At 42.1% G+C, this 19,448-nt stretch overlaps 1 protein-coding gene across 5 annotated transcripts in view; it reads left to right on the top strand.

Annotated features, from left to right (window-relative positions):
* The first annotated feature begins 340 nt into the window (after window positions 1-340).
* The window catches only part of cylda (cylindromatosis (turban tumor syndrome), a), a 42,912-nt gene continuing 23,804 nt past the window's right edge, over window positions 341-19,448 (top strand). For 3 of the 5 annotated variants that reach the window (XR_009794220.1, XR_009794219.1, XM_061814669.1), the window contains exons 1-5: window positions 341-713; window positions 6,325-6,857; window positions 13,848-14,159; window positions 15,833-15,938; window positions 18,113-18,214. Coding sequence is in view for 3 of the 5 variants with exons in the window: in XM_061814669.1 (XP_061670653.1) it covers window positions 6,369-6,857; window positions 13,848-14,159; window positions 15,833-15,938; window positions 18,113-18,214 (1,009 nt within the window). In the remaining 2 variants the exon portion in view is untranslated. Of the gene's footprint in view, window positions 714-948; window positions 1,126-6,324; window positions 6,858-13,847; window positions 14,160-15,832; window positions 15,939-18,112; window positions 18,215-19,448 lie in introns of those variants that run through there. The other 2 variants (XM_061814671.1, XM_061814670.1) reach the window with 2 other exon arrangements.

Genomic DNA, 19,448 nt, shown 5'->3' with positions numbered 1-19,448 from the left:
TTAATAAAGACTATTTTCAACTGGGAAAATGATGGGCTAAAAAAACACTTTTTTTACTCAAGCAAAATATAAATTGTTCCATATGTGGCCTTTTATTCAGAATCTACAGCATTTCTATACTTCAGCAGGTATCCATCCAACCATTTTCTGAGCTGCTTATCTTTACAAGGTACATTATCATTATTATAAATTGTTCTTTCAGTTTTGTTTTCTGTGCCAGCTCAGCCCGCCTTGAAGCTACGATGCACCCTAACTACAGTTCAACCCTGATGGGAAATTCCCACCGACTCTTATCGGAAGAATGTCAGCCAATCAGCATCCCTAGAAAAACATTTTCCGCCAATTAGCAAGCTGCGCCTTGATGACGTCACATCACGTTTCATGAAGTCTTCTAATGTAAATATTATAACTCATACGCAGCAACGTAAATGCATTTTGAAATATATATCTTCCCAAATGCCATTCTTCTGCCGTAGTTCGCAACGGTCCCTCGTCGACGTGCTCGCTGTCCAGTTTACCTCACTTTAGCCTGATTACAGTGCATAGCCGGTTAGGGAGCTGCTAGCACATTAGCATTAGCGTCCCGTTTTGGTAAGCAGAGGTGACAACGGTGGCGATCAGGCTTAATTTGGGAGACCTCGCGCTGAATTGAAATATGGACATTGTGACGTGACCCGCCACCTTACAACCTCTCAACTAACTCCGATTGAAAGGTAAGACATGCCATGTTGTGGGCGTTTTCTGTGGCAAGAGTGAGCCGCGGTCGGTGATCGCAGGGTGCCTGGCTGGCTGGGCTAACAGGCTAACGTTGCGAAGCGCGGGGGGCCTGTCTGTCATATCGGCTAACTAACTAGCTCGCATTTCCATAACGTGTGATCATGTCATGAAGCTTTTATGTCACATTTACGGGCTTTGTCGTGTAAAAAGTCTCGAGTCCTTCGTCACCACTCAAGGCGGATATGGTGTGTTGTGAGGGGAAGTCCACGCGACTCACCCTGCGCGGTGTTTATTTTGATTAAAAAAAAAAATCTCATTTAAATGCTCCTATCCAAGGTATTTAACCGAATCTCCATCATTTTGGTTTTGATTTACTCAACCGCAGAGAGCACTAGGCGTCCTAAAGGGGTAAGGCACTCAATGGGGGAACCTTTTTATTTTATTTTTTTTTTTTTTTACCTTCGGTTTACCGTTATTTTGCTCCCCCCACGAATACATAAAATATATGTAATGACACTTACTTGGAGTGGACATTCGCAATTCTTAAGGGTTAGCTACCAAATCCTGCGACTTGATTATATCCCAAATCAGTACAATATCAAACTCCTCTTACCACATAAAATGATTTACTGCCGGTCCGACGTTCAGCCTTTTTGGCAGTGCCACTATGAGGTAAGTTGCGCTGGCCCTGTCAGAACTTGAACTAGTCCCGTATATTGATGACAAAATACGTTAAAATTTAGTGATTACTACGTATTTACTGTCTTGACATTGTATTGTTTCAGCCCCTTAAAAAAATTGTATGTACAATTGCCTTAATGGTGATGTCTCTGCACAGACTACTAAAATCAAGGTAATCGCACAAATGAATAATAATGCTTCAAAGAAGAAATCAATTGCATAATTATTAACATTTTTACTTAGCATTGACATTTCAAGAATGCTTTATCTTGTCTTGATTTTGTACATACAATGTATACTTTGCAGTGTTTTATGCTGCTGATTGTGAAATCTGGCAATCACTTCTGATAGGATTTCTATTAATTCCACCCATCCCGTCTATTATCTGTACCACTTACCCTCACTAGGATTGTGGGTGTGCTGTAGCCCCTGCCAGCTATCTTCGGTTCAGGTACACCCTGAACCAGTCACCATCCAATCACAGGGCCCACATAAGCAAACAACCATTCACACGCATATTCACGCTTGGGGAAAATTTACATTCTACAATCAACCTACGATGTATGTTTTTGGGATGTGGAGGAAACCGGAGTACGAGCCATGAGGAGAATATGCAAACTTCACACAGGTGTTGCCAGGATTTGAACCCCAGTCCTCAGAAATGTGAGGCAAATGCGCTACCCAATTACCATCATGCCGCTCACTGTGAATTTTTCAATTTGTTTGTGGTCACTGCTATCGGCTATATGATAAGACAAGTTTGTTTGGGTTTCCTATGCACCCCTTTGTGGTGCGAAGGGAGAGGGGATGCTATACTATGGCTGTGATTATGGGAAAAAAAATCATTTTGTTCTCAAAATCATGATTGACAGGATTATTCCCTTATTTCAAAAACGTATTTTATTCAACAAACCAAAACGTTCCCATAAATGTTGGACACTTTGCAAAGTGCACTTATATATATATGTATATATCCTTACTTTGATAAATAAGTCTGTTGGCATATACTCAATACTAGCTAAATTGAAATGTTCAAAATAATTGTGGAAATATTTAGTTTTTTAAGAACTTTGAACAGTTTTTAATATCATGCAGCCAGTGGCGAGGTTCCTAGAATCAGTAAGCTGTGCAGTACCTGTTGTATTGTTTAGAAAGAAATAGGTAACAAAACCAATTTGTGTGTTTTTTTTTTTTTCAAATTAGAAAGTTTTTTATGTTATAAACACCACAGGAAAATCTTGGTTGAACTATTTCTGTTATTTAAAATATTAATTTTATATACAGTTCAAACTATTTTTATTTATGCAAATGTGTTTTAACAATTCATACACTGTTAATATAAAACATTATCCAATTGACACAAGGGTTTGGTTTGTGATTAGCATTCCAGATAACTTAAACCATGCATGAGTACTGAGGATCAGATATACATTTTTTGAACAATTCATTATTGTTTAGCCATGATTCCAAAGACAATTATAGACGTGCAGTTAAAGCCAGAAGTTTAGATACTCTGTGCAAAGACATCTTATTTTTGTCTCACAAAATCAGACGATCCCGCGACCCTTGTGAGGATAAGAGGCTAAGAAAATGGATAGATGGATAAATCAGTTAGGTTAGTCAGGATCACCCAAATTATTTTTGTTAATTGCCACAATAATGAGAGAGAATTTCTTAAAGAATTTCATGTAATTTTCTTCTAGGTCAAAAGTTTCCAGACGTTTTCTTAGGATCAAGTAGCATTTCCTTTGAACTGTATGACTAGGGTCAAATGTTTTGGGTAACCTTTCACAAGCTTCTGACAGTACTCTGGTGGAATTCTGGCCCATTCCTCCTAACAGAACTGGTGTAATTGAGTCAGGTTTTTCAGTTGCCTTGCTCGCACAAGCCTTTTCTCATCTGCCCACATTTTTGATGGGATTAGGAGCACTGCTTTGCGATGGCCACTCCAAGACATTGACTTTGTTACCCTCAAGCCACTTTTTAACCATTTTGGAAGTATGCTTAGGGTCACTGACCATTTTGAAGACCCACTTGCACCCAAGTTTTAGCCTAAGCATACTTCCAAAATAGTGAAGAAACGTGGCTTGAGTGTAAAAAAAAAAAAAAATTAAGTCTTGGCGCGGCCATCTCATCGCCCTGATCTGAATCCCATTGAAAATTAGTGTGCTGATCTGAAAGGGCCTGGGCAAGCAAGGAAGCGACAAACCTGACTACACCAGTTTTGTCAGGAGGAATGGGCCAGGATTCCAGCAGAGTACTGTCAGAAGCCTGTGTAAGATTACCCAAAACGTTTGACCAAAGTCATGCAGTTCAAAGGAAATGCTACTCAATGCTAAGAAATTCTATGTAAACTTATGACCTAAAAAAAAAATTGTAGCGTGCCCTTCCCTATTCGTGGTTCACCATTTGCGTCCCCACATATTTGCGGATTTTGGTCTCCCATTTTTTTTTTTTTTTTTTACCGTATTTTCACGTTCGTAAAGGTCTTATATTTGCTTCACATTAGACATGGCAACTTACAATGTGGTGTACTTGATGTGCACATCAAGTTCCAACAATTGCAAATGTTGTTATGTGACTTGTCCAACAAAGTACACTTGAACACACTGGTTACACTGTTAGCATGCATGCCAGCAATTGTTTTAGCATGTATAAATTCCCATATAATGGTGCTCACAAAGTAGTAAGGAACAATGGCATTTCTTATCTGTGAACGTAAAAAGCTTAAATTGCCCCACACACTGCCTGTGTAGGGAGGTCATTACTGATGATGTTGTACAGACTCAAGATGTCACATCGGAACTAAAATTATCACACCACAGCAAACAGAGTAGCATAGCTAGCAAATAAAACAAAAAAAAGAATGGCTAAATAGTTGGGCCAAAACATGCACTTTAAACTAGGTTACCTCCTGCGAGCATGCTTTGCAGGACTCTTTGTCTGGGAATTGCCAATGTGTAGGGTTACAGATGTGAAAACGCAATTGTTCCTCACTGCCTTGTGAGCGTCATCATAAGGTACCTTACAAACATGCTAAAACACGTGCTGGCATGCATGCTGATAGTGTAACAAGTGTATACTTGTTAAATACTGCATCCATTCTTTGCAGATTTTTTTTTATTCATGGGCGTGCAAAGAACGTAACCCCCGTGAATAACGGGGAAACACTTTTCTAATAAATCCTTTCTATTATTTTTAACAAATTTAACAAAATTCAATAATTTTAGTGATCCTGATCCAGGAGAAGGACTGTTTTTTGTTCTGGCTGTGGAACAGTGGACCAGCGCTACACCAATGGGTGGGTCCTCGGGGTTGCATGGGAATTCACCCAACCAGTTAATCAAGCCGTTGTCCTCAAGGGTACCTTAGGAGTATGGGTTACCAAACTCCTCTGATACGGGCTGTTTTGTTCCAGTACAACCAGTGTCAAGAGTTTTGGCTGCTTTGTTGGCAGTAAGTGGCCAGGCTGCCCTTTGTCACCAATTCTGCTCGTAACGTTTATAGACAGAATTTCTAGGTGCAGCCAAGGTGTATTGGGGGTCTGGTTTGGGCGGCTCAGTCTTGCATCTCTGCTCTTTGCAGATTATGTGGTTCTGTTGGCTTCACCAAGCCATGATCTCCGACTCTCACTGGAGCGGTTCATAGCTGAGTGTGAAGTGGCTGGCATGAGAATCAGCACCTCCAAATCTTAGACAATGGTCCTTGGTCGGAAAAGATTGGACTGCCTTCTATAGGTCAGGAATGAGATCCTTCCCCAAGTGGAGGAGTCCAAGTATTTCGGTATCTTGTTCATAAGTAAGGGAAGAATGAAATGGGACCTCGTCATAGTGTAGGTTTTAAGCCGAGCGGTGATGCTATCAGTTTATGTTTCCACCCTCACCTATGGTCATGAGCTGTGGGTCGTTACCAAAAGAAGCTCTTGGATGTAAGAGGCCGAAATGAGTTTCCTCAGCAGGGTGTCTGGGCTCTCCCTTAAGGTCTCCAATGCCATTATTGCTGTGCGGCCCTTTATGGGTCACTTGACTTGCACCCCACAAAAATTATTGCGCGTGGAATGCTGGTCATATGCTAAGAATAGGTACTGCATTCCTCTCAGTTCCACATAAAACCTATGCTGCTGTCGTAATCAATTTTGCAGCATAATTAAATGTATCATCTAGTCATCTTGATCACTTTGTTCTATCAGACAATATGCCATGGTCGCAACTGTTGTATTATTTCTTGTTCCATACAGGAAAGTAAGAACGGCTACCGGAAATGGGCCAAAAAATTCTCAAGATACAGTGAAGAAAATAAGTACATACATAAGTACATGAAAATTTCAGACCCCTCCGTGATTTCTGAGTGGGAGAACTTGTAATATAGCAAGTTGTTCAAATACTTATTTTCTTCACTGTACTCCACCTGGTGGTGTCCTAACCAATACCAGCCCTAGTGACACACTCGAGTTGGAGGACAACTGCAGTACGTTTTCAAAATTGCTTGTGGGTTTCACTCAAGTACAAAGGCAAACTCAGCATGAGATAGCCACTGTGACATCTTTAGCGATAGGGTGACACTCTTTGGTCTTTGGGGACGGGGCTGAGTCAAACCATTGTTCATTTGCATTGAGAAGATGAGTGCATAGGTATCTGATTAGGATGCCTCCCTGGTATGCTGTTCTGGCCAAATTCCATCAGGAGGACACTCCAGGGACAACCCAGGACATGCTTGAGAGTCTCCTGGCTGGGCTGGGAATGTCTCTTATCCGTCAGGAAGAGCTGGATGAAATGGCTGGGGAGGGGGACGTATGGCATGCATGGTGGAGTCAAAAGATGTTGACATTAAAGGGTGTTTGATAAAGGGTAGGATGGTTAGCGGACACCTGGTTTCTATTCCAGACAAAGCCGTTACTTAAGCTTTACATTGTTTTCTGTGTTCCAGACTCCAGTTTCTGTGATGCTGCCCATGTTGCCTACAATGCAGTCATGAGCTCGGCCCTGTGGAGCCAGGAGAAGCCCAGTGGGGGCTTCAGGGAGGACTGGCGCTTCTACATGGTGGTGAAGGAGTGCACGGTGGAGAAGCCTCCCCAGAAGACCCTTTGGATCCCACGTGGCAGCCTGGGCCAAGCGTGCCAGGAGCGCAACAGCCTGGGGCGCACGCTTTCTCCATGCAAGGGCAAGAAGAGCCTCCACATTCTTGACCAGACTGTGGTGGTGAGCCTGGACGAGCGCAACATCCTGGAGGTTGACGAGAAGCTAGCCGAGCTCCTCTTTCCCATCACCAACTGTGAGGAACGTTACACCCTATTGTGCAACAAGTCCCGGCTAGAGCGCGTGCGCGACATTGACTGCGGTTCCAAGGTGCGTGTCCAACTGCGCTCTGGGGATGAGCCTCTGCCTGGCGTAGTGCGCTTCAAGGGCTCACTGATGCCTGACAGAGGCCTCTCTGGAATCCTGTTTGGTGTGGAGTTACTGGTAAGAACCACTTAATCTATTTTCAGCTTTTTTTCCTTTTTTTAAATTCAGTGTTCTGCTTTTACAAAGACTGAAAAGCTTACTTCTATTTGAAACATGTTGCATTGGACAATGTTAGAATGTAATTAAAATTAATTTCAAATATGAGCTTTGTAGATGCCACTCTGGAAAAAATAGGTGCTACGAGGTAGTTTAGGTTTTTTCTTTACACAAGTGGAGTAGGGTTGGTCAATTTTGAATTAGAGTGATTCAGATCCCGATTCCTTATTTCAATACTAGTTCTAAATGATTCTTAAGTCTGATCAATTTAGGCCAATACGGTTTGAATGGTGTCCAAATTATGAATCTCTATGTCCTTAGCAGCCTGCAGCATAGACTATTAATGTTTGACTTGGGATTCTTTATAAATGTCCCCTGCAATTGACTGACAACCAGTTCAGGGTGTAACCCGCCTCCTGCCCAATGATAGCTGGGATAGGTTCCAGCACCCTTGTGAGGATAAGAGGCTCAGAAAATGGATGTACAGAATCGGTTCTTTATAACCAGTATCAAATATCAAACCTATGAGCTAAAAGGTAATGTGTGTAACACTAACCCAAATTAGGTACTCTTCATTATTTAACGTTTCAGCTGAAAGTTAAGTATAGTATAAAATATTGGGGACTCTTTTATCACGTCAAATCCTTTGTACCATGGGGCAAAAAGTATTTAGTCAGCCATCAATTGTGAAAGTTCTCTGACTTAAAAGAATGAGAAGGGCCTATAATTTTCATCGTAGGTATACCTCACTTATGAGACACAAAATGATGAATAAAAAATATATATATATCAGAGAGTCACATCGTCTGATTTTAAAGCATTCATTAACAAATTAGGGTGAAAAATAAGTATTTGGTCAATAAAAAAAAAAGAAAATCTCAATACTTAGTTATATACCTTTTGTTGTCAATGACAGAGGTCCAACATTTTGTGAGAGTCTCCCCAAAGTTTTCAATCACGGTTCCTGGTATTTTGGCCCATTCCTCTATGGAGATCTCGAGATGAGTGTTTTGGGGCTGTCACTGGGCAACTTTCTCCAAAGATATTCTATGGAATTGAGATCTCAAGACTGCCTTGGCAACGGCAGGACTTCTTGCGAAACCACTCCTTCGTTGCCTGGGCGGTGTGTTCGGGATAATTGTCATGTTTAAAGACCCAACAATGTGTTATCTTCAATGTGCTTGCTGATGGAAGCAGGTTTTCACCAGATTTCAGGTTTTGTCACACCTGGATCCAGCACAACTGTGGTGTTTCCCAGTCTGTGTGTCTGCCCCTTTCCCTGTCTGGGATTTGGCTTTTAGGCAGTTGTGCCTGGCACGCCCGCTCACCCACTCCTCACCCCTCAGCTCAATGGCCCTCCAGATTTAAATGCACCGCACCTCTCTTGGGGGCACTGATAGACGGGGTAAGGCCAATGAGGGGCACTTGAGGATCTGGCAGTAGTTGCAAGGAGGGGAGGTGGGTCTTCACTTAGCTGCATGGCATTGCTTCTGAGGCCAGGCTCCCACACTACTGTCACTGGAAGATCTGAGTTCCTGGCGACATAGTGTTACTGATGGTAGCCTTTGTTACTTTGGTCCCAGCTCTGAAGCTCATTCACTAGTTCCTCTGTGGTTCTGGGATTTTTGCTCACTGTTCTTATGATCATTTTTACCTCATGGGGTGAGCTCTTGCCTGGAGACCTAGATCGAGGGAGATTATCAGTGGTGTTGTATGTCTTCCATTTTCTAATAATTGCTCCCACTGTTGATTTCTTGACACCAAGCTGCTTACCTGTTGCTGATTCAGTCTTCCCAGTCTGGTCCAGGTCTTCAATTTTGTTTCTGTGTTCTCTATCTCTTTGGTATTGGCCATAGTAGAGTTTAAAGTTTGACTGTTTGAGGTTGTGGACAGGTGTCTTTTATCTTGAGAATGAGTTCAAACTGGTGCCCTTAATACAATTAGCAAGTGGAGGATAGAGGACTGTCTTAACCCTCTGCTTACCAAGCGGGGTTCCAGGTTATTTGAAATTATGACCACCTTGGCAAATGCCAAGTCGGTAAACTGGAAAAGGGGCCCTAATGTACCATGTGGAAAAAATGCAACATGGGTCAACCTAGGGTTAAAGATGTTACAGGACTGTGAGAACCAGAAATCTTTCTTGTTTGTAGGTGTCAAATTACTTATTTTCCATCATAATTTTGTCCTAAATTCTGTAAAAAATGAGAAAAAAAAATTCTGGATTTTTTTCCCCCTTAATTTTATTTTATAGAAGAGGAATACCGATGATGTAAATTGGAGGCCTTTCTCATCTTTTTTAGGTGAGCAAACTTTCACAATTGGTGGCTGACTCAATACTTTTCCTCACTGTATGTGCAAGTTTTCTCTTGACTTCCTGTTCTAAGCCCGTTTTTTTTTTCTGTCATTAGGTCTTACTTTGGTTTCGAAACTAAAGTAAATGCTAAAATCTATTAGTGAAAAAGTGCAACCAACCGTTTACCTTGGCAGCTGTCTCAATGTTAGCGTCGATGTATTTTAATTGTTTCATTCTGCCAACTGGGTTGAGAGTTGACTTCACTGTCTGCGTCAGACGGTACATATCATGAAAGCCTCCTTTGCACACTATAGTTTTTTTCCAAGTGTTGCACTGAGGGGAAGTAATTAATTTGAACATTTAAGACTCTTTGCTGGGGTTGGCCACCAGCTTGTCTTCGTGCACATTCTTTTTTTGTTGATTTTGGCCACTTCTTTGAGGTCTGTGCACTATGCATCAAAACTGGGAAACAAAATTTTTAGTTGAACGCTTTGGGGAGAATTGGAACATTACATTTACATTATGAACATCACCGTTACAAGTGTTTTTTGATCCCCAACCCTGATCTCAAGTGGTACAGCACTAGAGTTTACCAAAGTATACCACGCATCTGTAAAGTGGCACCCCAAAGAAGATAATTAGGTGGGGACTTAGGACATTTTGACACATAACAAAGGACAGAAACAACAATGTAAATAAACTTACAATTAATACCTTACAGATAAAACAAAACCTGATATTGATCCCACTTAGTAGGTTTGTGCATATTACACATTGATACATGAACGGGAGTTAACTTTTTTTTCCTCATTACCTCTTGAACATTGGACAGTTTTAATTGGTGGGCTGTAGCACACAATACTTGGGATGGTAGTTTTGACCCTTCCCTTTTTCCCACCGATCTCTTTATTTCAGATGTCTGTACATATAGAGAGAAGCTAATAAGCGGGAAAAGAAAACAGAGTTTGCGGTTCACCTTATGAGAGCATTATATAGACCTTTTCCAAAAATTTAGAATATCATGGAAGTTTATTTTTTGCCTAATTCCATTCGAAAAGGTAAACTTTCACATCTTATAGGTTCAAGGCCCATATTTCAAACTATTTCACGTGTTTTATTATCTTTTGTGCTTCTAGCTCATAAAACACACAATCAGGAATCCAAAAATGTGTATACTGTGAAGAAATCAGGCAAAATTTTTCAGGTCATAAATGTTTTAAACTAATCATCTACTAAAAGCAAAGCACCTGCACAGGTTTCCCCAGGTGTCATTAAATTGGTTCAGTTGTCTCAGTTGGGTTCAATATGGGGACGGCTGCAGAAAAAAACTGTCCAGAAAACCATTACTGATATTCTCCATAGGATGGGCAAACCACAAAAGTTCATAGCTAGAGGCTGGCTGTTCTGAGAGTACTGTGTCCAAGAATATCAGTAGAAAGTGGAAGGATAAAATGTGGCAGGAGAGGATGCACCAGCAATAGAGCACAGTGTTGGCTTCATCAAATTATCAAACAGAAAAGATTGAAGAATCTAGTAGAGATCCAAAAAGAGTGGAATGAGGCGTGTGTCACAGCTTCAAAAACTACCACATTCAGACGACTCTCAGGTTCCTCAAGTTAAGCCACTTCTTAGCCGACGTCTCAACTGGGCCAAGGAGAATGTCTGCACTTTTGGCCAGTGATCTGAGGTCCACTTTTCAGATGAAAGTAAAATGTGCCATTCATTTAGGAATCATGTTCCAAGGGTTTTGAGGACGACCAGAGAAGAACAGAACCCAAGCTGCTTGACTTCCACTGTAAAATATCCACAGTCGTGATTTGGGGTGAAATGCCCAGTGCTGGTATTGGTAAACTCATCTTTCTTAAGTCTAAGGTCACTGCAACAGTCTACCAGAATGTTTGAAAATATTTCATGGTCGGTTCTGTTGATGATCTGTTTGGAAATTTGGAAATGCAGATTTCATATTCCAGCAGGACATTGTCTCTGCCCATACCGCCAGAAGTATCAAAACCTGGTTTGATGCCCATGCCATCACATTGCTTGACTGGGGAGCCAACCTGCTGGATCCAAACAATGGGGTATCATCAAGAGGAAAAGGAAGGCAAAACCTTTTAATTTTTATGTGACTGGCTGGCGACCGGTTCAGGGTGTACCCCAGCTCTCGCCAAAAGATCTTGAGATCTTAGTGAGGATAAGCAGGAAGGAAAATGAATGAATCGATGGATTGATGTAGGTTGTGAGAGCTTCTTAAATGCAAATAAAAGGTTAAGTTTTACGTGCTGCAGATTAGACTTTACACGATCAGGGTTTTTGGGGCTGATCACCGAAAACAATCTTGGATCTGATCACAAGATGGAGCAATGAGTCTATTTAAATGATCTGTTCATTTACTGTATATACTGAGTATATAGTATAAGACAGGGGTGCCCAGATGTTTTTACCCCAAGATCTACTTTTCAAGCAGCCAGCCTCTCGTGATCTACCGATCTGAAAGATTAGAAGCAGGGGTGCGGGGGGTCACGCGTTTATCACCGCGACTGCCATGGAGAAAGCAAAAGACAGACCATAAATAGGAGGTCATCTTGCTATAACGTATCTATGGATGCAATTGTAACGAAGTGAAGAAACGGGTCCAAGCAGGTTGGAACAGCTGGCGGAAAACAGAACAGCTGTGTTATGTGACAGAAGAGTCTCTGCTAGGATGAATGGCAAAGTCTATAAAGCAGTGGTGAGGCCAGCCATGATGGCCGGATTAGAGACTGTGGCACTGAAGAAACCACAGGAAGCAGAACTGGAGGTAGCAGAAATGAGGATGTTGAGGTACTCGCTCAGAATGAGCAGGTTGGATAAGATTAGAAATGAGCTCATTAGAGGGACAGCCAAAGTTGGATGTTTTGGAGACAAGATTCGAGAGAGCAGACTTAGATGGTTTGGACATGTTCAGAGGTGAGAGAGTGAGTATATTGGTATAAGGGTGCTGAGGATGGAGCTGCCAGGCAAAAGAGCGAGAGGAAGACCAAAGAGAAGGTTTATGGATGTGGTGAGGGAAGACATGAGGGCAGTTGGGGTTAGAGAGGAAGATGCAGGAGATAGGCTAAGATGCAAAAAGATGACACACTGTGGCGACCCCTAACGGGACAAGCCGAAAGGAAAAGAAGAAGATGATCTTGCTAGAACGTGCCTTTATGTCCATGCGATAGACATATCTGCCACACCTGATTCAAGTGACAAGATGGATGATAGGCTGACGTCTTTTTTTTTTCCACGGCATCACGCGATTTACCAAAAATGCCTATCGCGATCGAGACTCTGAATACCCCTGGTATAAGACATATTTTTGAGCACAATTCTTGCAACATTACTTTATCAGCACCAAAATTATTGTACATTATGTACACAGGTTTATTAATTCATATCTATATCATAATGAATATAGTGTCTGCTTTTTTTTATATCTTAGCCATGATATATTGTATTTTATTGATTATATTGTGAGGCAGTAGCTACTTGGGTCAAACATTTTCCTTCCACAAGCTGCTGACAGTATTCTGTTGGAATTCTGTCCCTCCTGACAGTACTGGTGTCACTGAGTCAGGCTTGTCTGTTCAATTTCGTGCACACGCCTTTTCACAGCTGTCCACAAATTTTCAATGCAATTCGGATCGTAGCTTTGTTAACGGCCACTCAAAGACATTGACTTTATCTTCAAGCCAAATTTTAACCATTTTGAGAAAGGTGAATCAACAAAACTCAGTTTTATTATTTCATTACACAAAGTAGTTTTGACTGACAGCAGTGAGAACATTTCTATGACACCAATGTAACTCGCTGTCAAACATAACCACTCCCACATGTCCGCAGAGGCGACACGCGCTCACAAAGGCTTGCTTATTGCAGCACAAAGTTGTTTCTGTTCTACGGGACACAGCTGAGTGGGTCGACGGGCGTGCAGGACAGCTGAAGCCACAGCACAATATACGAGAAAATAAACACCTCGATTAAATTGGATTCAGATTATAAGCCTGTTGCCAAATACTGACTTACTGAATGTGAATTCCTAAAATTAAATATTTTGAGTTTTACTGTGTTTTTTCTTTTTGGGATCCACTTTTAACCATTTTATTGTGATGTTACGAGTGCACCTTGCTACTAGGTTTGAATAAGTAGAGGTAGAGATGTCTATCTATTTTGGTGACATGGCTTACAGTTTTGTGACATTAAGAAATGTTGAGCTTTTTCTATATGAGGATGAGGAGCATGTGATTAAAGTGAACCAATGATGAGAGATAAGCTCCGCAGCTTTCTCCAGGCAGGAACTTTTTTTAACATGTGTACAGAGGTGCTGTGCGGGGCAGTGCGTCGGACACTTGATGCAATGTGGGTGTTGTCGACTGCGGGAGTATAAAGAAGGCTTAACAATGAGTCACAAATGCAGAATGTCTTGCTCAGACCCGTTTTCAGAAATAGCTTGCATACTACTGACTTTGTTGTTAAATTTCATACTTGATGCGGCCCAGACAACAAGCCATTTGTATACAAGCTATTCAAATGTAAATTTTACCCCACTTACTTGAATTATAGGTTGTATCACGGCTACAGTTCCAAGTTTTCTCGCTCAGCACTTAGGGTGCTCCTCTTGACTTTTCTTTCTCTTTCAGGAGGAGGGCAGAGGCCAGGGGTTCACAGAGGGCTCATTCCAGGGCCGTCAACTGTTCCGCTGTGAGGACGAATGCGGTGTGTTTGTGGCCCTGGACAAGCTGGAGCTGTGGGATGACGATGATGACGACGACATGGGCGAGCTTGAGGTGGACCACATCAACATGGTGGAGGAGGACCAGGACTACCCTCCACTGGAGATCAACTCAAGGGTCCTGGTGCAGACCCGAGAGGGACCTGAGAGAGGCACCATCATTTTTTGTGACGTGCTTCCGGGTAACAAGAGCCCGGGCTACTATGTGGGTGTTGACATGGTAAATACCTATGGCAAATGTAACTATTTGCTTCTGACAATGTGGTAACACAAGTTACCGTAAATGATACTCTGTTTTCTTAAACCTCCACTTAATTGCAGGGCGAATCATTCACTTGAATAAATGCAATTTAACCATAGAGAGCCGAAGACATCCAATCCTCTTAAAATTTTATGTCCAAACTAAATTAATCAATCAGCATCAAAGGAACACAAAAACATCACATTTGGAAAAATGTACTAATTTACTTCTGGTTTAGATAAAGAAGCACATCAAAAAGCACTTCTTAATGTTCATGTGAATTGTCAAACTCTCAAGTGACAATCACAGCACATAGAGGTGTATATGTGCTGGTTAAATGTTTACCATACAGTTTGTAATTGTATCGTTATATTTCCCTCTCTCCACTACTGAGAGGGAGTTAGTTTACTTGAGATTTTCCTCTGAATGACGAAAGCAGCGCCGCTTGCTGCAGGCTAGGCAGATGGGCCCACCGGCTTTCACATGTGGGGGGAGAAACAGACACGAGTCTCACAATTGATCGGTAAAGACAAGCCTGGACAACCCACAATGGCCAACCAGGTCAACTTTTGGTGCCAAAGTTAAGGATGTAAGCATGAATGACATTTGAAGTGCAATGCAGCTAGTGGACAAAGCTGCCTTTAAAATCAAAGCTCAAGCAAATTGTCTACCTTCCTGTCCTTTTGTGGTGTGGCTGTCACGGGCTAAACACAGTGCCATAGTCCAAGGCAAACCGTGTTGAATTGGACCTTTCACATCCATGACTCAAGTATTGTACTTCAGTTTTGGCAACCAAAGGGTGAGTAATACTTTTTAATTTAGGCGATTTTTTTTCCCCAGGTTTTTAAATCTCACAGTATAAAGAATTTGTAGATTTATGTTACTTGTACCAGATGAAGAAGATCTGGACATTTAAAATATAACCACTTTAACACAGTGTCCTGACTTCATTGAAAATCGGGCTTGTACAAATGACCATCTTTCCATGATATATCTAAAATATGTCCCTTTGAGCACTGTTTGCACACCACCGGATCAGGAGGGGCCAGTGTTTTGTTTTAGAATTGTAAGATTACTGATTGAGTTACATATGTTTTTGTGTTTGGCTGATTATTTGTGAGTTTAGCGAATATGTTCTTGTTTTAAGGATCAGCATAGCTGGTAGGTATGACTACTGTCCTCATGTTGGGAGGGATGCTGTGAACATAGGGATATTGGAGTATGTCATGGTGGCATTTGACTGCTGATTGTTAGCGGCAGCGTTGAGCCCACGTGCATAGCATCCTCTGCCCACACCAAGAAAAGGAGGGAGTCACGCTTGGGCCAAAAGTCTGCAAGTGGTATGACCCGATAGGGTGGCGAGGGGGCAAGCAGGCAAGCATATAGCTAATTGGAAGACCACTGCTCTTGCCTACCCTCACCCTGCCTTCTCTCTTTAACGCTGCTGAGACGTTGTGCTGGATTGGAACTGCAAGGGGAAGAATAGCTTGATTGTACTAGCAAGAGGGATTAGAGCTCTAAGTAGGATCTGAATCATAGGGGGCTGCTTTTGTAGAGAGGCTGAAAAATTAAGCAATCACAATGGAAGTGTGTTGGAGAACGCGATAAGCCCTGGAGGGATTACACAGTTCCCATTGCTCCAACTCTTACAGGACAATCCAGTTGGCGAGTGGGACGAAATGATTGGCGGGAAACTGCTGTGTAACTTTCCCAGTTTGGAGCACGCTCGACTTGTCCCCATTTGTGACGTGATGCCAGGTGAGGTGCTTTTTGTGAGAAATATCTCAACAGTCTTTATTTTCTTGATGCAGCTACATAAGGTCTTTTGTTTTCATGCCTCACTTGTTTGTCAAGGCTAAGGAGTCAAACTCTTCGTTTCCTACATTGTTATATTCTCATGTATATGTACACTAAAAAGCTGCTTTAACTGTTTTGCATCTCTTCCCTTCAATCAACAAGTAGACAGGTTTAAAAAAAATAAGTCTTCACACATATATATTTACTTTTAAAAGAATAAATGTGCTACTCTTTTGACACAAAAACTTTGAGCTTGTTTGTAAACACATAGCACCTCCATTGTGCATATGTGACGGTTCAACATTAGACAAAGAGCCTTCTGTAAGTGTGTCAAAAAAAGTCTTAAAGGAGACGTAGAAAATGAATTGGTGCTGTGAAAAAGTATTGGACTCTGTGCATATTCTTATTTTCTCATAGTTTCCCCAGTGTAAGATAATAAAAAAAAAATGTAAATCCATCCATTTTCCAAGCCACTTATACTCACAAGGTTCACATGAGTGTTGGAGGCTGCATGTCAAATTTCACGAGTGAACTTAAAATGCCAATATTAAATTGTCATTTCATGCATTAAGGCACAACAACTATTCAAACTTACCTGACCCTATGTGAAAAAGTAATGGCGTTCTAAACTTATTAACTGGCTGGGCCATCCTCTGCAGCAACAACTGAGATCAAGCATTTTCTATAAGGCTGATTTCCCAACTGACCCTAAAAAATCATGCTGACCCTAACATTTTTACATCATGTAATAAATATGTCGGGGCATGGCTCTCAATGGCCATGCATGGCTGCGGAAGCACGGCGTCAAGTCGGGTGTTTGACAGCAGCCGCGGCAGGCGGCAGCGTGGCCCATGTGCCGCATCCTGCGTGCTGGTGGACAGAGGAAGCGCCCTTAATTACATTGTGTATTTAAGCCCAGCAATAAATTGGACTTGTTTCCAGTGAGAGTTGGACTCCGCCAAGACTGACTTTTGTCTCCGATTCTGTTCATAACTTTTGTGGACAGAAGTTCTTCGTGCTGCCGAGGGATCGAGGATCCATGCTCCTTGCAGATGATGTGGTTCTGTTGGCTTCATCAAGCCGTGATCTCCAATGCTCACTGTAGCGGTTCGCAGCCGAGTGTGAAGCGGCTGGGACTCAGCACCTCCAAATCTGAGAAAACGGTCCTCAGTTGTAAAAGTGTGGTGTGCTCTGCCTCAATCCCAAATCCTGCCCCAAGTGGAGGAGTTCAAGTATCTTGGGGACTTGTTCACAAGTGAGCGAAAAATGGCGCGGGAGATCGACGGGCGGATCGGTGCAGCTTCTGCATTGATGTGGACTTTGTATCGGTCCGTTGTGGTGAAAAGGGAGATATGTCGAAAGGCGAAGCTCTCAATTTACCAGTCGATCTACGTTCCTACCCTCACCTCACCACAACCCACAGTTCGTGATCGAAAGAACAGGATCCCAGATACAAGCGGCCGAAATGAGTTTCTTCCGCCCGGTGTCCAAGCTCTCCCTTAGAGATGGCGTGAGAAGCTCAGTCATCTGAGAGTGGCTCAGTGTCGAGCCGCAGATGAGGTGACTGGGGCATCTAATCTGGGTGCCTCCTGGACTCCTCCTTGGTGAGGTGTTCAGGGCATGTCCCACCGCATAGAGACCCCAGGGAGGACCTAGGACACGGTGGAGACTCTATGTCTCTCGGCTGGCCTGGGGACATCTCTGGATCCCTCTGGATGGATGAAGTTGCTATGGAAAGGGAGGTCTGTGTATCCGTGCTAAAGCTTCTGCCCCAGCGACCCGACAGGAAAAGCGGTAGAAGATGGATGAATTGTTGAAAGATTTTATCGTACTTTTGTCACCAAGAAACCCAAAACTCGAATTAGAGGTTTCAATACGTAATGGAGTAGAAGATGGATGAGTTGTTTTTCAAATTGTGAAAAAATGAAAACGTCAAAATCCTTTTGTGTAGTTTGGCTGGATGTTGAGGAAGCTATTTGGTCGAACAGTTGCTCTAAAACCACTGCTTGAATTTGCAAACAATACATTTTAATATGACACTGTATAATGTGGGCACACAGATGTTGTACAGCTTATTGTGCTCATGAGCTGAATGTCACAAGTGCCTCAAATATTGGATATTTTGGTCCATGCAGAATATTCCATGCAGGACCAAAGGCTGCAAAAGCACACGTTTGCTTCCAGGGGCAGCAACAACGACAAGTCGTCCTCTGGCCAAAGCAAACTGAAGACCAAAGGTACTCAATTTTTTTTTTCCTCAAAAAGGGCTTTTCACCTGGTCAAAGTTGGTTGCATTTAATTTCTGCAAGGGTGGGTATTACTTGAGCAATATATACATTTTAGGCAGTAAAACCTCTGTTTCAGGAGAAACCACCTTTATAAAACAGTGTTATGATACCAAGGTATCCTTAAGGGGTTTAAAAAAAAAGCTTGTGGTTCCGATTTCTCCACGAATTCTAACATTTTTACACCGCGTAATAAATATGTCAGGGGCAGTGGTTCTTCACGGGCATGTGCGCAATTGCTCTGCTCGCCGCTGCCAAAGCACAGGGGTTAAATCGGGTGTTTGATAAGGTGTCAAGTCGCTATCAAAACAACAAGAGCTCAAACTACATAGAAACAAATGCAATGGGCACGTTAAAAAAACGGGAGGGCGGACACAATTAAAATGCTCGACGCCATAGTTTGACAGCAGCCGCTGCGGGTGGAGGTGTGGCACTTCGTTATGTGCGCTGCTGCTCCCTAATTACGTTGTGTATTCAAGCCTTGGTTTTCATGCCACTTGTTGCCGGATTGTTGTGTGTACATGTACGTGTGTTCACGAGCATCAACCAGCGTTACTGCCTCGCCCCATGTCATAGTTACTAAGCCATATCAAGTCAAGTTATGTTTTCATGTTTCACCATATCCAGTTTTTGACATTGTTTCATGTTTTTTGGACCAAGCCTTCTGGCTTGTGATTTTTGTACCTTTGGACTGCCTTCCTGTGTATGACCTGTGCCTGGGAATAAACCTTCCTAAAATCCACGTTTATTTATCATCACTGCTAATGCTCCGGTGTTTCACGATGCGAGACGCCATCATGAAGTATGATCTTATTTACGAGAGAATGTGAATTATTGAGAACTGACAAGAAAATGGCTTCACCATGTGCTGGAGAAAAATATTTTGTAAAAAATAAAGAAAAGAACAAAAAAAACTCCCAATCTTAGTTCTGCAATGTAGGAAATCGGAACCACAACTGGAATTTTTTTAGGCCCAAGTATTAAGTCAAAATGCAGGGGAATGTCGGAGAATTAAAAGTCAGAAGCAAAAAAAAATCATCCTGAAATAATATACATTGTCAGTTCCATTGTCAAGTAGTTACTTTCAACCTTTTTGAACTATGCAAGGACTTAAAAAATAGGTCTTTACGATTAATAGATTTCTTGGACCTGTTCTGTCTACTGTCACATTATTGTTTCTCTTAAT

The sequence above is a fragment of the Syngnathoides biaculeatus genome, chromosome 3 (assembly GCF_019802595.1).
Source record: "Syngnathoides biaculeatus isolate LvHL_M chromosome 3, ASM1980259v1, whole genome shotgun sequence".
NCBI classification, from domain to species: Eukaryota; Metazoa; Chordata; class Actinopteri; order Syngnathiformes; family Syngnathidae; genus Syngnathoides; species Syngnathoides biaculeatus.
Note: the sequence above shows the minus strand (reverse complement) of the source record. Positions and strands in the feature narration are given on the sequence as shown.